Source organism: Lithobates pipiens, unplaced genomic scaffold, assembly GCF_037356315.1.
Source record: "Lithobates pipiens isolate NorthernLeopardFrog02 unplaced genomic scaffold, aLitPip1_a1.2 Scaffold_27, whole genome shotgun sequence".
NCBI classification, from domain to species: Eukaryota; Metazoa; Chordata; class Amphibia; order Anura; family Ranidae; genus Lithobates; species Lithobates pipiens.
In genome coordinates this window covers 218,900,028-218,927,527 of record NW_027507788.1, presented here as the reverse complement: position 1 = coordinate 218,927,527, position 27,500 = coordinate 218,900,028, and the positions used below count along the sequence as shown (strand labels likewise).

Sequence of the window (27,500 nt, the reverse complement as noted above, 5' to 3'; positions counted from 1 at the left end):
TGTGTTATCTGGGTATACAGCAGTCAGCCTGGTCTGAGGCATTTATTGTCTGATTAAAATTTCAGGCGAAGCTCATGAAATGGAATTCAATGCTGTGAGCCATTCAGTAAATTTCATTTTTTTTTTCCCCATAATAAAGAAAATATCTACAAAGCCTGTGAATGTTCCCTATAACATGCCATGACAACGCTTCATGTGTACATTTCTTTTATTTGTTGCTTCCCAGGTTGCAGGCGCTTACTCAAAGACCTGGTCATACCGAGAAGACGCCTTACTGGCCGTGCACAAAAAGCTCTCCGACATGCCGAGTACGACCTCCAAGGATGACCTGAAGAACATCCTGAGAGCGGCCATATTCCTGGTCCGCAGAGCCATCAAAGACAAAGTCACCTCTGTGAGTAATTGCGCTATTCATGGGGTTTTTTTTTTTTTTTCTTTTTTTCTTTTTATCTCAAAAAAATTTGTAGGTGACCTTTTAATCCCTTAGCTGCTGTCCCTTTTTTTTATTTATTTTTTTATTTAATTTTTTTTGGCTTCTTACATTTTTTGTGTTTGAAAACTGGTTGAATTTGCCCCAAAACGGCCATGTGTAGCCGGCATGGGTGTTGCTTTCCTTGTCAGTCTGGTTACTTGCTAGGCTGGGTCAGAGAGCCAATAATGTCCACCGCCACCCTCTGAAAGGGTTCCTTGATGATGGCCATTGGGTGGAGCGGGGCCCTGCCTCCCCCTTTTTGTTAAAAATAAATAAATAAATAAATGTCACTGGTCCGACAGAGGTTGGCAACAGACTGGGAGATGCCCGGCCAGTAGAATGCTTGAGTGTTTTTTTTTTTTTTTTTTTTTTTTTTCCGTTTCCACGGGTGTCCAGCTAAGGCTACTTCCACACTCGGACCGCCCGAGCATTAGCAGTAATACACTAGTAGTTTTAGCGGCGCTGTGCTGGCAGGAGCGGGGTGCTATTAACCCCAAAGAAGGGGTTAACAAGGGGTTTGCAGGGGTTTCGTCAGTTCTGCCCATTAATTTCAATATACACCGCTCCCGCACCGCCCCAAAGATGCTGCCTGCAGGACTTTTTTTCCCCGTCCTGTAAGCGAATCGCCCCAGTCTGAAAGCGTTCGGGCTCTCACACTGGGGTGGCGCGAGAGGCATTTTAAAAGCATTTTAGCACTATAAATAGCGCCTGTAAAGTGCCTCAGTGTGAAAAGGGTCTAAAGGGATTTCATGGACAATTTGGAGCAGCGGGAGCCTAAACGGCTGTGGAACTATCGTCTGTTTGGGTGCAGTCCAGGGCTGGTCTTGGTGGTACTACCACTGAGTCCTACAGTACAGCCTGCATTTGGCTTAACAAACCTTACCTGGATTGTTCATTGCAATACGTGATTTACCCACATTCATGGCCATATTTATTCCAAAGTTCTGATAAAGATTAAAGTAATATTAAACCCTCAGAGTTCTTTAGTTTAACATGTTGGGCACAATAGCAATGGCAAGTGAACATTCCCCACTAAACTATTTTGGTAAAACCCTTACCTCCCAGGGTTTACATTATACAACTTTCAATGCTGCTGGCTTCTGCTCTGTGAGTGTAACCAGTTAGCAATCGTACTGTCAATTTGCCATAAAATGTACCAAAACAGTGTTTGCACCTCAAAATAACATCAACATTTTCGACAAATGGTAACAAAATGCTAAAAAATAATTTAGAAAAAAAAAAAAAAAAATATATATATATATATATATATATATATATATATATATATATATATATATATATATATTTCTAAATTGATAAAAACCTTTTTTTTTTCTGTTTGTCGAAAATTTTGATGTAATTATATAACACACACACACACACACACACACACACACACACACACACACTTCCTTATACATAGAAGTATTCACACCAAGTTAATGTGACTATGCTACTTCTCATCTAACATGAAAAAAGTATATATCATGTCCAATTTTCAAAAACAAGACCTAAAAGTCCAAAAATGTATCCAGGTAAAGATGTGATGCTTCAACACCAAAGTGAAAAATTGTGCTTCTCTAGCACAATATGTATATACATCTCAGTTATCTGAACCTCTTGGCCCCTATCACAGGAATCCAAGAACAGAGTTTTTATTAGCAAGTTAGGGGCTCAGTATACTCCTCTTCTATCCACTTGCATCACACCAGGGACTTGAATATACAGAAGGGTATCCAGAACAAAACCCCCAATACAGAACTGCACCTTTTAGGCAATCCACATGTCATGCCTATAAGAAAGGAGACGAGGGGCCTCTTATAGTGTAGAATGTATGAGACTTATTAAGAACAAAGTAAAATTGCACTTAAACCAAATTACGGAAGTTTCAGCATTAAAATCAAGGTGGAAACTGCCCGGAATGTCCCGGAAGTCCTTCCCTACGCGTTTCGTCACTGTGTGTCTGACGTTGTTGCACATGCTGACAAATGGGATATTAACACACACACAGGGCATCTGCCAAGCTTTATTAACCACTACAATACAGGGCACTTTCACCCCCTTCCTTCCCAGCCCAATTTTCAGCTTTCATTGCTCTCGCACTTTCAATGACAATTGCGCGGTCATGCTACGCTGTACCCAAATTAAATTATCATTTTGTTTGCACAAATAGAGCTTTATTTTGGTGTCATTTATTAACGACTCCGTTTTTTTATTTTTTGTGATATAAGCGAAAAAAGAGCGGAAATTTGGGAAAAAAAATAAATATTTTCTTCTTTCTATTTTAAAAGAAATGCAATAAAATCTAATTTTGTCATAAATTCAAGCCAAAATGTATTCTGCTACATGTCTTTGGTAAAAAAAAAATTTGGTTAAGTGTATAATAATTGGTTTGTGTGATCACGGACATATGTACGCAAATGATCATGTACATATGTGTGCAGGTGATCACCGACATATGTGTGCAGATAATCATTGGGACATGTGATTTTGGTGGGACATATGTGGGGGACATGTTTTTATTATTAGGAACATGTGTTTTTATTATTTGGGGACATATGTGGGGACATTGTGTTTATACTGTGTGGTGATTTGTGTGTACACTAGACTGGTGATCAGTTAGTAAAACGCTGTAAAAACAGCTCATAGTCACTGATCACCACCCGGCTGCAGCGATCTGCTCTCCTCTCCTCAGCGATGACTTCTGTGTGAGGAGAGGAGGAGCCGATTGCCTAGCAACCGGCTGTTTACATCACATGACAGCCGTGATTGGACACGGCCGTCATGTGATCAGGAGGGCCAATCACAGAGCCCTCCTGCCGATCCGAGATGCGCCGTGTCCGGGTGACACGAGCACATCGGGATCGCGCCGCTGCGCGGGCACGCGTGTGCGCGATTCCCCCTCCTTCTGAAGGACGTTCCTGAACGTCCTCTCAGAAGTAGAGAGCTCCCACCCGGCCGCATATGTACATTGGCCGGGTGGGAAGTGGTTAAAGCTTCAACAAAGCACCACAGAAGCATCACTGACGCATTTCAGAAGCATCAAAACGCATCAAAAAATCATGTTGAAGCAGTAGGCGCTTTAATGTGTGTTAAGTGAGCCCTTAACCACTTGCCGACCGCCGCACGACGATATACGTCGGCAGAATGGCACGGGCAGGCATATGGGCGTATATATAAGTCCCTGCCTGCCCGCGGGTGGGGGGCCCGATCGGGCCCCCCCCCGGTGCCTGCGGCGGTGGGCATTTCTTCGAGAGCGATCCGGGATGAGGGGGCGGCCATTCATTCATGGCCACCCCCTCGCGATCGCTCTCGACGAATGGAAATCCCCCGTGACATCACTTCCTCTCCTGTAATGTAAACACAGGAGAGGAAGTGATGTATTCTCTCCTCCGTGTCGGTATTTTCCGTTCCGACACGGAGGAGAGCGGATCGGTGAGTTGCACCAACACTCTACACACACAGTAGAACATGCCAGGCACACTCACACCCCCCCTTTACCCCCCGATCACCCCCCCAATTACCCCTGCCCCCCAGTCACAGTGACACCAATGTCATTTTTTTTTTTTTTTTTTTTTTTTTTTGCATTGGTGTCATTTGTGACTGTAATAACTGTTAGGGCAGTTAGAGTTAGCCCCCTTTAGTTCTAATGTACCCCCCTAACCCCCCCAATAAAGGTTTAACCCCGTGATCACCCCCCGTCGCCAGTGTCACTAAGGCTGGGTTCACATTGCAGTGGTTTATGAGAACGAATGTGATTCGCACCGCACTGCAGTGCAAATCACATCCGATCTCTGTGCGATTCGAGTTCAGCCATTCGCCGCACCCGCCACACCCGCCGCACCCGCCGCAAATTCGCACGGGACCCTTTTTTTGGCCCGCAGCAGAATCGGATCGCATGGGTGTTCACACCATGCGATCCGAGTTTGCAGATCGCACTGCGATATGCAAACTGATCTGGGGGTGTCAGTAACATTTCACTGACACTCCCAGCAGTTCGCATAGGGCAGTGTGAACTGCCGCCGGGAGGCATGCGATGCGGGAACCCGCCGCGCATTCGTGGCGTTCCCGCATCGCTCCAGTGTGAACCCAGCCTAATAAGCGATCGTTTTTCTGATCGCTGTATTAGTGTCACAGGTGACGCTAGTTAGGCAGGTAGGTATTTAGGTTCGCCGCAGCTTTTTATAGCGCCAGGGACCCCCATATACTACCGCATAAAGCCCCCTGATTGCCCCCTAGTTAACCCTTTCACCAGTGATCACCATATAACTGTTACAGGTGACGCTGGTTGGTTAGTTATTTTTTTATAGTTTCAGGGCACCCGCCATTTATTACCTAGTCTCACTAGTGTACCCCTAAATTTAGGGGTGTCTACTTTCCAAAATGGGGTCATTTGGGGGGGGTTTGTGCCATCTTGGCATTTTATGGCCTTCAAAACTGTAACGCCCTTAGAAAGCCTGAAGGCGGTGCTTGGTTTTCGGGGCCCCGTACGCGGCTAGGCTCCCAAAAAGTCCCACATATGTGGTATCCCCGTACTCAGGAGAAGCAGCAGAATTTATTTTGGGGTGTCATTTCACATATGCCCATGGCATGCGTGAGCAATATATCATTTAGTGACAACTTTGTGAAAAAAAAAAAAAAAAAAAAAAAGTTTGTAATTTTCCCGCAACTTGTGGCAAAATATAAAATATTCCATGAACTCAACATGCCTCTCAGCAAATAGCTTGGGGTGTCTACTTTCTAAAATGGGGTCATTTGTGGGGGTTTTGTGCCATCTTGGCATTTTATGGCCTTCAAAACTGTAATAGGTAGTGAGAAGTGAACTCAAAAATTTACGCCCTTAGAAAGCCTGAAGGCGGTGCTTGGTTTTCGGGGCCCCGTACGCAGCTAGGCTCCCAAAAAGTCCCACATATGTGGTATCCCCGTACTCAGGAGAAGCAGCAGAATTTATTTTGGGGTGTCATTTCACATACGCCCATAGCATGTGTGAGCAATATATCATTTAGTGACAACTTTGTGTAAAAAAAAAAAAAAAATTTTTTTTTTGTCATTATTCAATCGCTTGAGGCAAAAAAATAAAATATTCAATGGGCTCAACATGCCTCTTATCAATTTCCTTAGGGGGTCTACTTTCCAAAATGGGGTCATTTGGGGGGGGTTTGTACTGCCCTGCCATTTTAGCACCTCAAGAAATGAGATAGGCAGTCGTAAACTAAAAGCTGCGTAAATTGCAGAAAACGTACCTTAGTTTGTAGATGTGACAACTTTTGCGCAAACCAATAAATATACAATTATTGACTTTTTTTTTACCAAAGACATGTGGCTGAATACATTTTGGCCTAAATGTATGACTAAAATTGAGTTTATTGGATTTTTCTAATAACAAAAAGTAGAAAATATCATTTTTTTTCAAAATTTGCGGTCTTTTTACGTTTATATCGCAAAAAATAAAAATCGCAGAGGCAATCAAATACCATCAAAAGAAAGCTCTATTTGTGGGAAGAAAAGGACGCAAATTTTGTTTGGGTACAACATTGCATGACCGCGCAATTACCAGTTAAAGCAGCGCAGTGCCAAAGTGTAAAAAGACCTCTGGTCATTTACCAGCAAAATGGTCCGGTCTGAAAGTGGTTAAGTGATACCTAAGGCAATAAAGTTACATTTACCTGGTCTATGCAACAGCATTCCACAGAAAGGTTGCTTTCTTCCTCTTCTGGCAATTCCGCTGGCATTGTCATCTACGTCCTACTTTGGTGCCTCCTGTAGCAAGCCAGGTCCTAAAGAGACACTGGTGTGTGCTTGTTTGGGTTCTGAGCCAGGCTATGTGTGTCCATAGTCGCACACAGTGCCGGTAAGCCACATCCCCCACTCTCTGCTCACAGGCGTTTGATGGCAGCAGGAACCTATGGTTCTGCATTTCTCCGTTTCCCCTGTAAAAACAGAAAGTGAGGGGAGCTGTGCTGGAGCTGAACATGGCACTGACTCTGTGACACGGAGCCAGGTAAGTCTTTAAAGCGGAGTTCTGCTTTAAGGCCTCCTCCCTCGCTCCTGTTTGTGAAATGGAGCTGTTGGGGAGGAGGAGGGAAGCGGGTACCTGATTTTGACAGGTACTCGCTCCCACTTCTGCTCTAACCATCTAGGCGATTGGAATCGGAAGTTTTCCAACCCTCCACCCCCCCCCCCCCCCCCAAATCTGTCATTTACCGACTCCTCCCTTTTATGAATGCACAGTGGTCACTGACTGTCCAATCGTAACTGAGCATCGTAAACTGTACTTCCTCTGCTTCAGTTTTTTGAATGGGGAGGAGCCGCTGTCTTCTGTCCATTCATCTTCAGTGCAGCTGAGGCTACAAGGAAAGGGACTGGGGAATCTGTGTCCTCAGTCTCTTTCCCTGTCTCAAAGGGGAGATGTCGGGGGTCAATTTAGACCAACCCCCCCCCCCCCCCAAAAAGGGTTGAAGGGGAAAAAAAAAGGGGAAATTGTAATTTCTCTAATTACATTCACGGACACAGCTCCTTTATTCTTGATCATTGGGTTGTTACCTTCAGGAGAGGACTAGGCAGAACATGTCAACATGTACAAAAAACAGAACATTCTAGTTCCACCTAGGGGGCGGTCCCTTCAGCAACAACCCTCCAGCCTGCTTCCTTCAGCCTCGGCTGTTTTTTTGTCAGCGACCCCTAGCGTCTCACTTTCTAGTGAGCACTGTGGTTCAGGGGGTCCGGCTTGTATTTCCTCCGGTGCGTCCACCGTTACCCCACGGGATCTGAACCTGGTGTTATCGGCGCTTCAGAAACCGCCGTTTGAGAACATCAGAGGAATTCCCTTGGTGACCCTTTCTCAAAAAGGGGTCTTTCTAGTGGCCATTACATCGGCCAGGAGGATTTCGGAACTGGCGGCCTTGTCTTGCAAGTCGCCCTATATGATTAACCATAAGGATAAGGTGGTGTTGCGTTCGCAAACTTCATTTCTGCCGAAGGTGGTTTCGCCGTTCTACTTCAAAGATGATATTGTGTTACTATCTCTGTGTCCTGAACCGACACATCCTAAGAGGTGACCCTTTATTCCCTGGACGTGATCAGGGCTATGAGGATATATTTGTTGGCCACGGCTCCCCTTCGGCAGTTAGATCTCTGTTCGTTTCGGTAGCTGTTCCGAAAAGAGGTATGGCGGTCTAGTCAATCACCGTTTTCCGGGTTGGTCAGACAGATGTGGTACAGGCCTACGCCTTGAAGGGGCAGATGCCCCTCTTTCCTGCCATGACCCATTCCTCCAGGACAATTGGGGCCTCTCGGGCTTCCGACATCGAGTGTCAGTCGCATTGGTGTGTAAGGCGGCGATTTTGTCTTCCATTCGCACTCTTACTAAATTCTACAGAGTGGATGTAAGCGCATCGTCTGATGCCTGCTTGCCCGCAATTTTTCTTCTACAGAGGGGATGTAAGCGCATTGTCTAGGGCTGCAAATAACGATTATTTTCATAATCGATTAGTTGGCCGATTATTGTTTCGATTAATCGATTAATCGGTTAATAACCTTTAAAAAAAAAAAGTGTGGTGTATAATTTAGTTAATATGTAAAGTTTTAAAAAAAGGCAATTTATTCTTAAATATCTCTATGCAGTAGTAAATATAAATAACCAACTATATGGTTAGGGAGCAAAATATCTAATCCACTCTGAGAATAACAGACAGAAGAGATATACTGTGTATATATGTGTGTGTGTGATATATATATATATATATATATATATATATATATATATATATATATATATATATATATATATATATATATAATTAGAGGAGATCTATATATATTAGAGGAGATATATATATATTAGAGGAGAGATATATATATATATATATATATTAGAGGAGATCTATATATATTAGAGGAGATATATATATATATATATATATATATTAGAGGAGATATATATATATATTAGAGGAGATATATACTGTATATACTATTAGAGGAGATATACTGTATATACTATTAGAGGAGAGAGATACTGTATATACCGGTACTATTAGAAGAGATATACTATTAGAGGAGAGATATACTGTATATGCTATTACGAGAGATATACTGTATATACTATTAGACGAGATATACTGTATATACTATTAGAGGAGAGATATAATGTATATACTATTAGAGGGGATATATACTATTAGAGGGGATATACTGTATATACTATTAGAGGCGAGAGATAGTGTATATACTATTAGAGGAGAGCTATACTATTAAAGGGTCAAACTAGTAAATATCATCAGACTCATTAACTTTAACCCCATTTTGTTACTGGCCGATTAATCGATTATGAAAATAGTAATCGATTAATTTCATAATCGATCCGTTGTCGATTAATCGATTAGTTGTTTCAGCCCTAGCATTGTCTGATGCCTGCTTGGCCGCAAGTTTGCGGGCGGCCGTGTAATGTTGCAATTCTGCACTATTTTTTCTGTTTTAAAGAAAATAGTTACTTTTGAGTATATAATGCACTGTTGCATTGTTACCGCAAGTTCTGACGCGGTCAGATAAGGTGGTGTCTCCCCTGTTAGGGAGCACTTTTGATTGTGGGTGATGTTCTTTTATGCTGTTTCCCACCCCTTGTTATAACACTGCTTGGGGACGTCCCAATGGTCAAGAATAAAGGAGCTGTGTCTGTCAGTGAACGTAAGAGAAAATAGGATTTTTGTACGCACCGTAAAATCCTTTTCTCTGTAGTTCACTGACTGACACAGCACCCGCCCCTCCTATTGGTTCGTTATACTGCTTGTTGACGTACTGAGGCTGCAGGAAGTGGGCTGGAGGGTTGTTACTGAAGCAGAGTACATGTTATGTTCTGCCTACTCCTCTCCTGAAGGTGGCGTAACAACCCAATGGTCAAGAATAAAGGAGCTGTGTCAGTCAGTGAACTACAGAGAGGGATTTTATGGTGAGTACAAAATCCTATTATTTGAATGTAAAATTAATAAAAGTAATAATAAAAAAGAAAATAAACTACTGACACTATCAACTCCCCCCCCCCCCCCCAAGAAAAATAAAGCATTGTAAAAATAACAAAATAAATTAAATAAAAAAAAACTATAAAAAAAAACTACTGACACAGTCCACACCTCATCAGTGCCACCTATCCGTGCCCATCACTGTCACATGACGTAAAAAAAAGTATCAGTACTTGTACTTGGTGGTATCGGTGCAACCCTAGATTCTAGTCTTGGAAAAACTAGAGATGTTCGATCTCCTTGGGGCACTAACTCCACCCAGGCTGGCTGGCTGTGCAGAGGGATGCCCAGTAGGAGGCGCAGTAGCTTCTTGGTATACAACCTCCTAGTAGCTGCGTATATTCCTAATGCAGTAGTTGCTCAGAGAAAATTTGTCCCCTTCATTGTCCTAACAGGAAAGGGAAATCATCTTCTTCCAACAGGGACATTGTAATAAAAACATGGAAGGGGCTCTAACCCTGCTCTTAAAGCTGGATTTCTACTTTGATAGGCTGAGTAAAGGCTCCAAATTCACTCTCCATTTCCTTTCACTGCTCGTTACTCCTCTAGGGGGTGCTCATATTGATGGCTCTGTAGGGTATAGTGGCAGTACAAATGATTTTAAAATCCTATATGTTCATGTTTTGTGGTTCAATGTGTATCTAAGAACAACATAAACCATCCATGGAAACCAATGAATGAATGAAATCCTATACTAATACCAAACAGAGCAACCATCAGCCGGGACTCCAGACTGCCAGACTTGGTTGAGGTTGGCCACTTCCAGCTAGGAAACCATGACGTGCTCTTCCAGCCACTCTGGATCAGACGGGGTTAATTATCTGAGATTTTTGAAAATCTGGCAAAAAAAAACCCCTCACCTAATGGAAAAAAAAGAAAAAATAATTTGTATGGTTAGCGGTAAATACAGGCGGTAATATCAGTGTATATGTATTCCCCCCCCCCCCCCCCCCCCGGTTACATGAAGCCAGGCTTGGACCAGACCTCGGTCCTGTTTTTTCCAGGCTGGCGCTGTAATATCAGTGTATATGTATTCCCCCCCCCCCCCCCCCCGGTTACATGAAGCCAGGCTTGGACCAGACCTCGGTCCTGTTTTTTCCAGGCTGGCGCTGCCAACGGGACTTTTAACGAGTCGGAGTGACTAATTAAAATAATAAATTCTGAATCTGGACATTGTTTTTTTTTTTTTTTCTCCTTCTGCTGCCATAGAGAAGGTATTGGAAGAGCTGCATGACCGGATCCGCGGCCCTCCTCAGAGACTCCCCGCCTTGTCATGCCCACTGCTCTAAACAAAGGGGGTTTTAAGATCCCCGGCGCTGGTAATTCTCTCCGTCTTTTTAGGTTTCAAATTCTGCGTGCAGCACCGTGACAATAGTTACATGGCGGGTGAGTAATGCACAAGGCAGCGGAAAGTAAACCACCCTTCTAGGGGAGCCAGCGCTGGTTGTGTGCAGATGATATCTTAATTAGGAACATCTGCTGCTGCTGGGATGGGATAGTTCGGGGTCTGACACAAGAGAAAAGCTGGGATTAATGTGTGCTGCTATGGAGGGAGAAGGCTTACAGTGATTGTAAACCTCAGACAGGAAATCTGAACAAAGCACATCCCTCTATAGTGTGTACTTGTCTCAGTCCAGAGCACTAAGTGTCATTTCTGTCTGCTGCCTCCTTCCTCTGCTATCAGCATCAGTCCCTTCTGACAAGTTTTCCCTGACACCTAGAGCTAAAAGGTGACAGGGTAGTAGAGCTGCACGATTCTGGCCAAAATGAGAATCACAATTTTTTTTTTCTTAGAATAAAAAGATCACGATTCTCCCAGCATAAAATCTTTTACGTTATACAAAAAAATTGGGCTAACTTTACTGGTTAGTGTTTTAATTCATTAAAGTGTCATTTTTTTTTTTCCAAAAAAATTGCATTTGAACCACTGCTGCACAAATACAGTGTGACATAAAATGTTGCAACAACTGTCATTTTATTCTCTAGGGTCTCTACTTAAAAAAAAATTAATAAATAAAAAAAAAAAAGATAGAGATGTATAGATAGTTATATATCTCTCTCTATCTCTCTCTCTCTCTCTCTCTCTCTCTCTATCTATCTCTCTATCTATCTCTCTATCTATCTCTCTATCTATCTCTCTATCTCTCTATCTCTCTCTCTATCTATCTCTCTATCTATCTCTCTATCTATCTCTCTATCTCTCTCTCTATCTATCTCTATCTCTCTATCTATCTCTATCTCTCTATCTATCTCTCTCTCTATCTATCTCTCTCTCTATCTATCTATCTCTCTCTCTCTATCTCTCTCTCTCTCTCTCTCTATCTATCTCTCTCTCTCTCTCTATCTATCTCTCTCTATCTATCTCTCTCTCTCTCTCTATCTATCTCTCTCTCTCTCTCTCTCTCTCTCTCTCTCTCTCTCTCTCTCTCTCTCTCTATCTATCTATCTATCTATCTATCTATCTATCTATCTATATATATATATATATATATATATATTGTGTGTGTGTGTGTGTGTTATGTAATAATGTTTGGGGGTTCTAAGTAATTTTCTATCAAAAAATTATTTTAACTTGAAACCAACAATGTCAGAAAAAGATTTAGTGTTTAAAGCGGAGTTCAACCCAAAAATAGAACTTTCGCCTTTCTGGTCACTTTTGGCACCTTCCAGGGGAGGAGGGGGGGGAGCAGATATCTGTCTAATACAGGTATTTTGCTCCCATTTCCGGACATAGATACCCGAGCCACCCACTGGTATCTACACCACTTCCCACCCCCCCCCGCTGTCTTCTAGGAGACGCATGGGTCCAGCGGGGACCAGTGAGAGCGCAGTGCGAGTCGAGCATGCGCATTAGGGAACCAGGAAGTGAAGCCGCAAGTCGGTAGCTGCTGACTTTAAAAAAAAAAAAAAAAAAGTGGTTAAACTTCCCTCATTTACACACCAAAGTGTATTCCTTTGATCTAAAGGACAAATCGTTACAATGTTTATACTTAGTTCCACTGCTAAAGAATGTTGTGATTCTTGGCAGACTGCCCGTTGATGGCTTCAGCAAAGCAGAGAGAATTCTCTGCATAGCAAGAATCAGGACATACTTTGTCAAGATCGCAACAGAAAAAAAATTGCGATAACGATTCTTAACGATTAATCGTGCAGCTCTACAGGGTAGGGAGCTCCAGCACACAGCATGTGATCGACAGCCTCAACTCTGTTCCTCTGTGAAGGTGGGGGGGGGGGGGGTGTTCCTTCCCTCCAATCAGCTCTCCTTAATCAGCTCTGCAGAGTGAAACTTCACCTCTCTGCCCCCTGCTTTCTGAAAGCTCAAAGGGGTTGTAAACCCTCGAGGTTTGCATTCTAAGCATTAAGGTGAAAAACCTCCCGTGATGCAGCAGCCCCCCAGAGCCCCTCTTTTTACTTACCTGAACCCGATCTTTCAAGCGAAGGGGAAGAGCACACCAGCTCCAGCCAGTGTCTCGGGTCCTGATTGGATAGATTGATAGCAGCTCAGCCATTGGCTCCTGCTGCTGTCGATCAAATCCAAATGAGGGTGGAGCAGGGCTGAGTCCTGCTGTTCTGTGTCGATAGACGCAGCAGCAGGATATGGGAGCGCGCCTGCACGAGTGCCCCCACAGGGAGAGCGTTTCTACCAACGGGGCACTTGAAGAGGAGGAGCCAGGAGCCCCGCTGAAGGACCCCAGAATAGGAGGATCGGGGCCACTCTGTGCAAAACCAACTGCACAGAGGAGGCAAGTACGGTATAACATGTTTTTTATTTTTTTTTATCTAAACTTTATCCTTCAAGCAGTATAAACTCTGAACTTTGAATGGATGTAGAGTAGACCACAGATAAACAGGTACAACTTATGTAGGGTGGAATTGTTTCATCTCTGTGTATCACCTGAGGATAGTCCCTTCACTGGTTGTAAGTAAAAGGTTTACAGCAACTTCATTGCAGTACTGATGAAGGAGGCCTTACCAAAGGGCCCCACATAGCATTTAGTGTCACAGACAGCAGGCACACAACAGGAGATGGTCGGAGACTATGGACATGATCCAAGAGCTGGTTAGAGACTGCAGAAATACTGTGGGAGACTGGGGACATGCTTCAGGAGACAGACATGAGACTGCTAGAGATCACTGTCTGGAAAATGCATGAGTTTCTACAAGGCCCTGAAGGCCACAAAAAGGTGCTAAAGGGCCCCTGGACCACAGATTGGGCACCAGGAACTCTGTAATGATTTTACACAGAACAGCCCGATCCTCCTCTTCTCAGGTCCCTAGCTAAAACTCCTGGCCCCTCCCTCCTGTTGCGTGCCCCCACAGCGAGCAGCTTGCTATGGGAGCACCCAAACCCGTCCACTCTCTCTCCTGATTGGTTAACTGAGTTTAATAGACAGCAACGGGAGCCAATAGTGCTGCTGCTGTGTCTCAGCCAATCAGGAGGGAGAGTCCCGGATTGGCCGAGGCACTCGTGGACATCACTGGACAGAGAGGGGGCTCAGGTAAATATTGGGGGGAGTTGAGGGGGGCTGCTGCACACAGAAGGCTTTTTAACTTAATACGTAGTAGAATGCACCTTCTGCCTTTACAATCACTTTAATGGGTGGGTGTCAGTCTGGAGGGGTGGGTGTTCCTAAGCAGGTTGTATTTGCATGCAGATTGCCCTAGGAAAGACGAGGTGTGGAGCCTCCACGTTTGAAAGAACTGAAATCCAATGAATGAAAGGGTGGGGCCAGGGACAGTCAGCCTGGGTGGGTGGGGGGTTGGAATGCTAGATATTGCTGGATGCCCTCCAGCCATGAAATGAGGTGGGGCTCTATCTGACTAGCTGCAGCTTCTAATGCACATTGTGAGAAGCTCGCAGTGTGCAGTAAAATCAGAGGAAGACGTTTCAAGTACAAGTGAGGAGCGGGTGGGTATAGCTGTGCAAGACTGAAGGGGGGGGGGGGGATTGAAGACTAGCTAAACACAGTTGATACCATTTAGAGGTGTCTTGCCCTTTTGTCTTGCTGACCCTTGTCACTAAGATGGAACATTAAGGAAAGTCTACAGTTTTGTCACCAGAAAAGGATTTCTTCCAGTGTGGACACAGCTGGAGTCCTACATATCAAATGTTGGATCTGAAGTATGAAAAGAGAGAAGAAAGGGCTTCTTCTTTCTTCTTGAATGAATGAATGAAATACTTGTATAGCGCACAATGCGAACTGAATCGCCTCTTCTTTCTTCTTTATTTTTATTTTTTATTTTCTTTCTTTCTTTCTTTTCTCCTTTCTTTCTTTTTCCTTCTTTATTTTGTCTTTCTTTTTTTCTTTCTTTTTTTCTTTCTTTCTTTCTGGACCTTTCTTTGTCTCTTTCTTTCTTTTCTTTTCTTTTTTCTTTTTTTCTCTTTCTTTCTTTCTTTCTTTCTCTCTTACTTTCTTTTCTTTTCTTTTTTATTTTTTTTTCTCTTTCTTTCTTTCTTTCTTTCTTCCTTTCTTTCTTTTTTTCTCTCTTTCTTTCTCTCTCTTTCTTTTCTTTTCTTTTCTTTTTTCTTTCTTTCTTTCTTTCTTTCTTTCTTTCTTTCTTTCTTTCTTTCTTTCTTTCTCTCTTTCTCTCTTTCTCTCTTTCTTTCTTTCCTCATTTCTCTTACTCTTTCTCTTACTCTTTCTTTCTTTCTTTCTTTCTTTCTTTCTTTCTTTCTTTCTTTCTTTCTTTCTTTCTTTCTTTCTTTCTTTCTTTCTTTCTTTCTTTCTTTCTTTCTTTCTTTCTTTCTTTGCACCCACAGATGGGAGAAGGTCCTTTACTATCCAAAGTGTGCCCCCCCCCCCAATCATGGGCTGTAATCTACTTTATCACTATGGGTTGCAGTTCTGGACCCTTTTTACGCCCCCTCCTGCTGAGTTGCTGGCGGTGGCCATCTTTTCTGCCCCCCGGATTATAACTCTTATTTCACCAATGAAGTCTCTGTAATTGATTGTACACACAGAACATTGTATTCTTTTATATACAGTTTTTAATGTGGAAAGTATTGAGACACTTGGCGGTGACAGTGGGTTGAATCCTGTCCAGTCCCCACTCGGGTGATATCACTTCAGCTACTGCGGCGGTCTGGGGCCCCGGGATGGCAGTCACTTCCAGAAGTGGCGCCTCTTCTTGGCATGACAACATATTCTTGGTACACTTAAGCTGCTGCTACAAAGTGTTACCGGAACCTTGTAGTCGTACTGGAATGGCCTCTCCTTTTTAATCAAAGACAAACAGTTCTGACATCTCTCCCTTCATTACAGTCGATGCTTGCTCCAGTTTATGTAATGTACTGCTACGATCAAACTGCAGGACCGTACTAAGAAATGGGATGGGTCACGTGATCTCTCATCAACAGACACTTCTAACTGGTCACGTGATCTCTCGTCAAGAGCCGCTGCTAACTGGTCACGTGATCTCTCGTCAACAGACACTTCTAACTGGTCACGTGATCTCTCGTCAACAGACACTTCTAACTGGTCACGTGATCTCTCGTCAAGAGCCGCTGCTAACTGGTCACGTGATCTCTCGTCAACAGACACTTCTAACTGGTCACGTGATCTCTCGTCAACAGACGCTTCTAACTGGTCACGTGATCTCTTGTCAAGAGCCGCTGCTAACTGGTCGAGTGATCTCTTGTCAAGAGCCGCTGCTAACTGGTCGCGTGATCTCTTGTCAAGAGCCGCTGCTAACTGGTCAAGTGATCTCTCGTCAAGAGCCGCTGCTAACTGGTCACGTGATCTCTCGTCAAGAGCCGCTGCTAACTGGTCACGTGATCTCTCATCAAGAGCCGCTGCTAACTGGTCACGTGATCTCTCATCAAGAGCCACTGCTAACTGGTCACGTGATCTCTCATCAAGAGCCACTGCTAACTGGTCACGTGATCTCTCATCAAGAGCCACTGCTAACTGGTCACGTGATCTCTCATCAACAGCCACTTTTAAAGGAGTTGTAAACCTTTGTGTTTTTTCACCTTAATGCATCCTGTGCATTAAAGCGGGAGTCCACCGGGACTCCGCGTTTTTTTTTTTTTTTTAAAAGCCAGCAGCTACAAATACTGCAGGTGCTGACTTTTAAATAGTGACACTTACCTGTCCAGCGCGCCCGCGATGTCGGCACCCGAAGCCGATCGCTCGCTCGGCTGCCGGGTCCCGCCGCCATCTTGGGTATGGGAATCAGGAAATGGAGCCTTTCGGCTTCATTTCCCGGTTCCCTACTGCGCATGCGCGAGCCGCGCGGCGCAATCCGGACGGTCCCCGCTGCCTCTGGGAGCTGTGTGTTTCCCAGCAGGCAGCGGGGCACTTGCTGAAGGGGGCGGGCGCTTGCGGAACGGGGGCGTAACGTACGCCCCGTTCCGCAGAGAGCTAGCCCGGAAGTGGGTGCAGTTACCTGGATTATCCAGGTAACTGCACCCCCCTCCCCCCTGAAAGGTGCCGATTGTGGCGCCGGAGGGGGGGGGGATTCCGATGAGCGGAGGTCCATTTTAGGGTGGACCTCCGCTTTAAGGTGAAAAACACCTGTCAGTGACCGGCCCCCCAGACCCCCCTCCACAATTTTACTCGAACTTGACCCACGGGGACGCTCTGTCTCTCTGCCCGGGATTCTCAGCTCTTGATTGGATAGATTGATAGCAGCGCAGGCATTGGCTCCCGCTTCTGTCAATCAAATCTAATGACGCTAGCACCAGGGGCAGGGCTGAGTCCTGCTTTTGGCCTCTGTGGACGCCGAAAGCTGGACTCGGAAGTGCGCCCGCAAGGTAACCCCCTCTGAAGCGCTTCACAGAGGGGTTTACCTGATGTGGGGAACCCCAGAAAAGGAGGATCGGGGGCCACTGTGTGCAAAACGAGCTGCACACTGGAGGTAAGTATGACATGTTTGTTTAAAAAAGATAAATAATTTTACCTTTTTACAATCACTTCTAACTGGTCATGTGATCTCTCATCAACAGCCACTTTTAACTGGTCATGTGATCTCTCATCAACAGCCACTTGTAACTGGTCATGTGATTTCTTCTCCAAAGTGACTTTATTCAAACACATTGATATGTACTTTATGTTCATATATTTCTCCATCATCCATTAAGGGGGACAGAAATTCAGTTCAATGGCAGTTGTTATACTGCCACCTACAGGAGGTTGGCACACTGACAAACAAAGTTTGTAAGCCTGCCTCCCTATAACCCCACCCCTACCCAGCATGCCTTAATTATTTGCTAGTGTACTTTCAGGCTAGATGTCTTTTCCACAGCTCAGTTTGATTTTTGCTTGTCTTCTATCTTCAGCCTGTTGCACCACTTATATTTTTGTCCATGGTGACTTCAATCAAGACTTCTGTGTCATTGTTTGAGCTGAACTATCCCGATTAGTATATCCTCAGCAGTAGCTTTGGGGGCTGTACCTGCACCCCTCTTGATGATTGCAGGCCTAGCCCAGAGTGCGGCCTTTGGGCACTGAGCCCCGTATTGTGGTGTACTGTGTCTATTAGCTGTGGAGTGCTCTCCAGGTCCAGAGCCATAGCACCACCTCTGGTGTGACCTTGTCCCTGAAGGCTCACTTTAAGAGGAACTGCAGTCTGCTCACATAATTTGTAATAAAAACATCTTTGCCATTCTGAAGCTTCCCCCCCCCCCCCCAACCATTTTGCATATTTTTATATATAGTGTGATTCTGTACTTGCCAAATATGCTGCAGAAATCTCCCTCCGCTGAGTCTGGCTGCAGCCATTTTAACTGTGGGCAGCTGAAGCTGCTGCCTGTTCACTTCCTGGATTTACACAGAGGCATACCTCCAGCTCTGCAGCTCTCATTGGCCCCCCAATTCCTGGAAAAGTGAGAGAGAGAGAGAGCTGTGCATGATGTCATAAGCCTAGGCTAATAGCCAGACAGGAAACAGGAAGTGGGCTGTACAAGGGATTTACTGGCAGAAAAAAAAAAATTTACTATCCAAAAATCAACAACGAGAGCAGAAGATTTAATAGATAGAAATTTGAAATAAATGACTGCAGGTCCTCTTTAAAGAGATCGTAAAGGATTTTTTTTTTTGTTTTTAAATAACCGCTCTATACATGCTCTGTGCAGTGGAAATGGTGCCAAACCTCCTCTGCTTGGATTCCCTGCTTGTGCTAAGTTCTGCACAGGAAGCCGCTTCCCATGGGGGCGCTTATGCATACTTGCTCTTGAGCCCTGATGATCGAGAGATCGGCTTTGGGTGCCGACATCGCGGGCGCGCTGGGTGGGTAAGTGTCACTATTTTAAAAGTCAGCAGCTGCAGTATTTGTAGCTGCTGGCTTTTAAAAAAAAAAAAAAAACGTCGGAACTCCCGGCGGACTCCCGCTTTAATTATTTGCTGGTGTCCTCAGAGGCTGAACGTCTTCAGCAGGTCTGCTCTGCTAGCCTTCTATATTCAGTCTGTTGCAGCACTTTGTTTTTTTTGTCCACGGTGACTTCAATCAAGATTTCTATGTCACTGCCTGAGCTGGGCTCTACATAGATCTCTCCAGGTTGCTGTATCCTAAGCAGTAGTAGTGGAGGCTGTACCCGGACCCTGCTGGTGATGGCAGGTCTAGCCCGGAATGTGACCTTCGGCCCTGGACTGACCTCTGTATTGTGGTCCACCACGGAGAGTGCTTTCCAGGTCCTGAACCGCGGCACCACCTCTGGGGTGACCCTGTCCCTCAATGAGTAAGGCACTTCACACCTACTGTGGTCATTATAAGGACGGAGATCCTCTTATTAGGATTTAATTGGTTTCATTTAATGGATGATATTTACTAGAGGAGGATGGGAACATCCAAAATATCCAGGTGGGCAAGAGCAAAGTGTGGAATTCTTTATTATATCGCTCAGAGCGTTTCCTGATCCGTGTATTTCTTTTCTCAGGTATTCCAGGCCTCACTACGCCTCCTGAAAATGATCATCACTCATTATATCCCCAAACATAAGCTGGGCCGAGGAGAAACGCTGCACTGTGTGGAGAAAACGCTGCCAGATCTGCTCTCCAGGACCGGCGACTCTGCAAACCGACACCGAGTCATCGCCACCAACTTTATTCAGGTATTCACTTTTCTGGCTTTCTCCCCTGAGGGAAAATGCAATCTCTGGTGCATTCCCAGCCAATCTGCAAAAAAATAAATATATATAATATAATATATAGATAGATAGATAGAAAAAGTCCAGAGGATTGCTGCAATGCAATTTTAACATTTTTTTCAATTAATAAAATCACAATTTTTTTGGGGAAAAAATGTTAAATTGCAATATCTGTGATCAAAATGTTAGATGTGTACTGATCTGAGGAAGGACGGGAGCATGTGAGCCCAAAACGGAAATCCTCTTGAACACTTTCTGAGATGTAACTTTATTTATAAAGTTTTTAAGTGCAGCAATTCTCTGGTCTTTTTCATATATATTCAGAGCAGTTCATACATATGCTATGTGTTTGTTCCTGATGAGTGGCAACTGGCCGTGAAACGCGTCGAGCATATCAATCACAACATGTTCCCAACACCTAGCTTGACCTGAACTGTGATTCATTTATATCTTATAACCCATTTGTATCCATTACTCAATAAGCATTTAGCTTTTTATACTAGTTAGTTCCATGGTATACTATGCGACTTCAGGTGTATGTGTGTATATATGTATGTGTGTGTGTGTATATGTATATATATATGTGTGTGTGTGTGTGTGTGTGTGTGTGTGTGTGTGTGTGTGTGTGTGTGTGTGTGTGTATATATATATATATATATATATATATATATATATATATATATATATATATATATATATATATATATAATATATCACACACACACACATTTTGTGGACGGCCTTCCCAGAACACTTGAAGCTATTATAGCTGCAAAGGGTGGGCCAACTTTAATATTATATTATATTAATATATATATATATATATATATATATATATATATATATATATATAATATTAAAGTTGGCCCACCCTTTGCAGCTATAATAGCTTCAAGTGTTCTGGGAAGGCCGTCCACAAAATGTTGTGTGTGTGTGTGTGTGTATATGTGTGTGTGTATATATATATATATATATATATATATATATATATATATATATATATATATATGTATATATATATATGTATATGTATGTATGTGTGTGTGTATATATATATATATATATATATATATATATATATAATATAATGTGTGTGTGTGTGTGTGTGTGTTTGGTAAGTACCGTATTTATCGGTGTATAACACACTTTTTCCCCTTACAATCAGGGGAAAATCGTGGGTGCGTATTATACGCCAATCTCCACTGATTGTGAGCGGAGCGAGCGCCGCCGACATACACAAAGCCAAGTGTACTCTGTTCCTCCTGGCTCCGCTAACAGTCACGCTCAGAGAAGCCGAATCTAGCCGAGTACACTCGGCTTTGTGTATGTTGGTGGCGCTCGCTCCTCTCCAATCAGTCAGTGTAGATCGGCGCCAATTTTAAATAGCTGGCAAGGCTGCAAAGGCACTGGGCAAGGCTGCAGATGGACACTGGGCAAGGGTGCAATGATGGACAAGGCTGCAGATGGACACTGGGCAAGGGTGCAATGATGGGCAAGGCTGCAGATGGACATTGGGCAAGGGTGCAATGATGGACAAGGCTGCAGATGGACACTGGGCAAGGGTGCAATGATGGGCAAGGCTGCAGATGGACACTGGGCAAGGGTGCAATGATGGGCAAGGCTGCAGATGGACACTGGGCAAGGGTGCAATGATGGGCAAGGCTGCAGATGGACACTGGGCAAGGGTGCAATGATGGGCAAGGCTGCAGATGGACACTGGGCAAGGGTGCAATGATGGGCAAGGCTGCAGATGGACGCTGATAAGGCTGCATTGATGGGCATTTAAATGTAAGGTTTTTTTTTTCCTTTAAAATTCCCTCCTAAATTTGGGGTGCATGTTATACACTGGCGCGTGTTATACACCAATTAAATGTGTTAATTTTCTTTTTTTTTATGTAGGAGAAAAATTTCAGAATTGGCCGTGAATTGGCATATAGTTATTATTGAAACAAACAAACCGAAATGCCTTATTGTCCCTGTGAATACACTGGCAGATAGGATTGTTTAAAATGCACAAAGGCAAGCTACAATAATACTTAATGAAAAGCACGGAGTAAACATCCAGTGTTTTAAAAAGCAGAACCCCCCCCCAGGAGCGCTTAGTGCGAACAATACCAGCCTTGTTCAGAAATGATCTCAGCGGTTGCCCAAGCCTAGCAGTCCCTGTGATATTCCAGCACAGCCCCGCCATGGAACAGTAACACTTTGTGTGCGCGGATGAACTGCCCGCCTTTGGGGACCGCCGCCGTTATTTACTGCGCCTTTCTCCCAGCCTGGAAAAAAAAACACGCTCGTTTCCTCAGAGCTCAGACATGTCTAGAGTTAACGTCCCCCCCCCCCCACCCCTTCATAAAAGCCTCAGCCCCCCTTGCCCATCTACCGGTGGCGCACAATTATTTCATGGGTGCATTTTTGGCTTTGGCAAAGAGAAGAGATTTGTAATCGCACGCTTAAAAGAAAACGGTGAAAGCCATTACACACGCACTTTGTGCTGAGCCAACCGAACCCACCAGGAGCAAAAATAATAAGTAAAAGCGAACGATTAATGTAGTTACACTGTATGGAGAAGGAACCTACTTTTGTTGGAATGACTATAGAAATTTGGGTATAATACTCCTGATATGAGGAATATGTATCAGTTTTGTACTTTTTTTCTTTTTATTTGTGCTCATGTTTAACCACTTGCTTACTGGGCACTTAAACCCCCCTCCTGCCCAGACCAATTTTCAGCTTTCAGCGCTGATGCACTTTGAATGACAATTGCGCGGTCATACAACACTGTACCCAAATGAAATTTTTATCATTTTTTTCCCACAAATAGAGCTTTCTTTTTGTGGTATTTAATTACAGCTAAGAGTTTTATTTTTTGCTAAACAAACAAAAAAAAGATGCAAAAAAAAAAAAATCATGTTTAATAGTTTGTAATAAAATTTTGCAAACAGGTAATTTTTCTCCTTCATTGAAGTGCGCTGATGAGGCGCACTGATAGGCTGCACTGGTGGGCACTGATAGGCTGCACTGGTGGGCACTGATAGGCTGCACTGGTGGGCACTGATAGGCTGCACTGGTGGGCACTGATAGGCTGCACTGGTGGGCACTGATAGGCTGCACTGGTGGGCACTGATAGGCATAGTTAAGGCGGCACTGATGGGCAAAGATGGGCACAGATAAGATTGCACGGATGGGTGACACGGATGGGTGGCATTAAGGGGCACTGATAGGTACCACTGATGGATGGGACTGATGAGCACTGATAGGTGGCTCTGATAGGTGACACTGCTGGGCACTGATGGGCGGCACTGATGGGCACTGGTAGATGACACTGATGGGCACGGATATGTGGCACTGGGGTGCAGCACCGTTGTTGAGGCAGATTGTGGGTGGCACTGTGGGCACTGATGGGTGGCACTGTGGGCACTGATGGGTGGCACTGTGGGCACTGCTGGGTGGCACTTACGGGGGCACTTATTTATTCCTGAGGGGGGCAGGTGGGCACTGGTAAGCTGGCCATGATCGGGACTGATGTCCCGATCATGGCCGCCGTCGATCGGCTCTTTTTTTTTTCTCCTCGCGCTGTCAGCGCGAGGAGGAATAACAGCCAATTACCGGCTCCATTGTATCACATGATCAGCTGTCATTGGCTGACAGCTGATCACGTGGTAAGGGGTCGGGATCGACCCCTTGCTCGGATCCTTGATCAGGCGAGTCTCATAGACTCGCCGATCACAGAGCGCGCTGTGCGCGCCCCTCAGGGGGCGCGCAGGCCACTCGTGCACGGGACGACGTCAATAGACGTAGTCCCGGCAAAGGAGGTCCGCGCTGTAGCCGTCATTTGGCTATAGCGCGGATCTCTAGTGGTTAAAATAATAAAAAATGTTACCCTTTTTTTAGGCTCCGCTCGCATAGGCGTCTCGGATCGCGGCAAATCGTGGGACGCCCTTGTGATCCCCATGATTCCCAATGGCACCCTGATCGCAGCCAGATTTTGCCGCGATTTGTCATCCGATGAGTCACAGTAAAATCGCACAAACAGAACTGCGAGACACCTGTCACCCAAAAGAAGCACAAGAACTTTTTTGGGGCGTCGGGCGGCCTATGATTCTGTTTGCAGGAATTTACCGCACGATTCATCACGCGACAATCGCAGCGCGATTCGGGTGCCATAGAAAATAACGGGGATCGCAAAGGGCGTCCCACAATTGGCCACGATTCTGCTCGCGATCTGGAACGCCGTATTGTGAATGAAGCCTTATTTTCTTTTTAGTTGGGCAAATTTTAAATCTTGTCTAATCATTTTATACTATATAAAAAAAGTAAAAATGTTATTACAAAATTAAAATCTCCATTATAAAAACACTAGAATATATCATATATTTTTTATTATTTTGGCTCCTGGCTCCCTTTCACGCGTAAATATGTTATCTATTCTTTATGCAGATCAATAACTCAAGCTGCAATCTAGGATGACTCCATGTTAGATTTCAATCAGACAAAACTAGCCTTCAAGCAGACAGCTACTGTCTCTTTAGCCATCCCATAGTGCTCTGAGAATCCCTTATCCTGTACTAAATGCTGAGATTGCATATCTATAGTTAAAACAGATGATAACATTATAGAAACACATCACAGCAACTTAAATTAATACTAAACACACACTATGTAATGTACATTCTCTCTTATATGTCTGTGCGTGGATGACGCTTCTGTAATTTATGAAAAAAAAAATCCCAAGTACCTTTTTCCTAATGGATATCCAACTGTCATGTGACCCGGCTCTCTCCCAGCCTGTCTGCAGGGAATCTGCTGCTGGTCACATGTTAAAAAAAAAAAAGCAAGCAAAAAAAAAAAGAGTGAAAATTTAATAATTTTTCTCAATAAACTTATAATTTGTCATAAAAATATATACTTGAAATCAAATCTTTATTATTTTTTTAGCAAAACCATGGTGTGGGTGGATTTCTGCCAATCACAGGATGTCACATCCCTCCAGCCTGTGTCTTGGAATAAGTGGGAGGTGAGGCCTCCATCAATCTACATGTAATATTCCGCCCCCATTGTGTTTAGCTGGTTAGTAGGCATAGAGGAGGAGGAGGGAGTGGCCTGTCGCTGTGTATACACCCACATGTGTGACTCTATAGTCACATGGGCTGCTCAGATGTGATAGGGAGGAAATGCTCAGCATAGAAGCTCACTGAAAACTGAGCATGTGCAGAGCTGCCAACACTGCTGCAAAATCCCCAACTCGGGGGGGGGGGGGGGGGGGGAGACACTGTTCTTTATGTTCGTTTAAAAAAAAAAAAAATTACCCCAAGACCTTGCAATGTCCCTTTTTTTTTTTTTTTTTTTTTTTTTTTTTTAATGTAGAAGTTGCAGTAAAACTTTGGTTTGAGAGTGTTTTGCAAGACGAGCACATTTTTTTAAAATAAATTTTGCCTTGATATACAAGCGATGTCTTGATATAAGAGTAGCGTCCTGTCACAACCAAGTATAAAAGAGAAGAGAGGCGCCTCTAAGTGTAGCAATATGGTTGCATTTAATAACATATTGCTACACTTAGTTACATAGTAGGTGAAGTTGAAAAAAGACACAAGTCCATCAAGTCCAGCCGATGTGTGTGATTATATGTCAGTATTACATTGTATATCCCTGTATGTTGCGGTCGTTCGGGTGATTATCGAATAGTTTCTTGAAACGGTCAATGTTTCCCGCTGAGACCACCGCCTGTGGAAGGGAGTTCTATGTCCTTACCGCTCTTACAGTAAAGAACCCTCTATATAGTTTAACCACTTGACAACCGCTGCATGCTGATATGTCGGCACAATGGCATAGGTGGGCAAATGGGTGTACCTGTACGTCCCCTTTTAATTGGTGAGGTTAGCAGGGGCACGCACGCCCACCGCATACAGCATGACCATGCCCGCAGAACCAGCAGACTCGATGTCCGCTGGTCTCCCAGCGATCGTATCGTGGAGCCGCAGAAGGGGGGGGTGCCTATGTGAACAAGGAATTTCCCTGTTCTGCCTTGTGACAGAGAGCAGTGATCACTGTCATCGGGAGCAGTGATCGATTTGTCATGTTGTAGCATGTTGCACCCCCCCCCCCCCCCCCCCACAGTTGGAATCACTCCCTAGGGCACATTTAACCCCTTGGTCTCGCCACCTAGTGTTAACCCCTTCCCTGCCAGTGTCATTTACACAGTAATCAGTGCATTTTTATAGCACTGATCGCTGTATAATTGTCAGTCGTCCCAAAAATGTGTCAAAAGTGTCCGATGAGTCCGCCATAATGTTGTAGTCCCGGTAAAAATCACTGATCGCTGCCATTACTAGTAAAAAAAAAAAAAAAAAATGACTAATAAAAATTACATAAAACTATCACCTATTTTGTAAGCGCTATAACTTTTGTGCAAACCAATCAATATATACTTATTGCGATTTTTTTTTTTTTTTAATATGTAGAATACATGTCGGCCTAAACTGAGGAAAACCATTTATTTTTATATATTTATGGGGGATATTTATTATAGCAAAAAGTAAAAAATATTGCTTTTTTTTTTTATTGTCGCAAAATAAAAACAACGCAGAGGTGATCAAATACCACCAAAAGAAGTCTTCCCCCCCTCAGATAGAGCTGTCAATTTTGTTTGGGTGCAACGTCGCACAACTGCGCAATTGTCAGCTCAAGCGAAGCAGTGCCGAATGGCAAAAAGTGCTCTGGTCAGGAGAGGGGGGGGGGGTAAAAATTTTCCAGGGCTGAAGCGGTTAAGGTTAAACCTCTCTTTTCTTCTCATTTTAATGAGGAGCCATGTGTCTTTTAGAGGCTCCTCTCTTCTCTTATACTCTGGAGCTCCTGCTGGATTTTGCTTCTAATCCCCTTGCGGAGGCTTCCATTTGTAGATGGACGTTTTTATGGTGACACAACCAATCACATCGCTATAATCTCTTTATCTGGACTATAAACGGAAGGATTTCTGAATAAATGGTTGTGGAACAAATCATTTTGAGTTTCCATTATTTCTTATGGGGAAATTCGCTTTGATATACAAGTGCTTTGGATTACAAGTATGTTTCCAGAACGAATTCTGCTCGCAATCCGAGGTTTTACCGTATAAGATTATTTTTGAATTATAAAACGCTTGCTGGTCGCCCCGCGCTCATATTCTTCTACAGGATGGTTGCTCTGCGTTTAATCGCATGTCCGATACAGGAGTAGGACTTGTAGTATTCTGATGGTGGTCCTGCAATCATCAGATGCTTTTAAAGCATCGGGCTCATAGGAAGCAATGTTGGATTTGTCTACGTACTTCTTCTCTGTACAATATGTGTTTTACTTATCGATGTGTTGATGATTTGTCTTGCAGGAGATGGCCATCTTTAAAGAAGTGAAACCTCTACAGATGATTCCCGTCCATTTGGTTCAACCTCTGAAGGGGACAATCCCATCGAGGCTGGCCCTCAGCCAGGTGGAGCTTTTGGAGAACCTTCTTAAGGAGCTGGGGGTGGAGAACTCCGGCTTTACGGTTGACAACGTCATGAAGGTGAGGAATGGTCCTCGGCTTCCGGTGGAAGAGCCAATCTGACCAATGGCTGTGTCCGATCTCCTCTGCAACCCCCAATCATTTTGAAACCAACTTCAACTTCTCTTTTTTGGGTTGACAACTTGGGGGGCCTCTAAAGCAGACGTGATCATTACCCATAAAATGGAAAGAGGAATGTGGTCAGTGTGGGCAGCAGCTCCACTTTCGCTTCGGTTTCCTTTCCTGTAGCTTTTTTTTTTAATTATTTATTTTTTGTCTTCGGTTATTTGATCGTTGTGGTGTGAAGGGAGGCTTCTCTCCATAGGCGGGTACTAGGGGTTGCACCAATACTAATACTAAGCATTTGCATGAATACGTGTGCAAATGTTCTGATACCTGAAACGAATA

At 44.0% G+C, this 27,500-nt stretch overlaps 1 protein-coding gene across 3 annotated transcripts in view; it reads left to right on the top strand.

The window, feature by feature from the left end:
- Positions 1 to 27,500, top strand: part of CEP104 (centrosomal protein 104) — a 138,636-nt gene that overhangs the window by 45,119 nt on the left and 66,017 nt on the right. For all 3 annotated transcript variants that reach the window (XM_077458276.1, XM_077458275.1, XM_077458277.1), the window contains exons 11-13: positions 227 to 394; positions 19,367 to 19,540; positions 26,937 to 27,113. In XM_077458276.1, the coding sequence (XP_077314402.1) occupies positions 227 to 394; positions 19,367 to 19,540; positions 26,937 to 27,113 (519 nt within the window). The remainder of the gene's footprint in view (positions 1 to 226; positions 395 to 19,366; positions 19,541 to 26,936; positions 27,114 to 27,500) is intronic.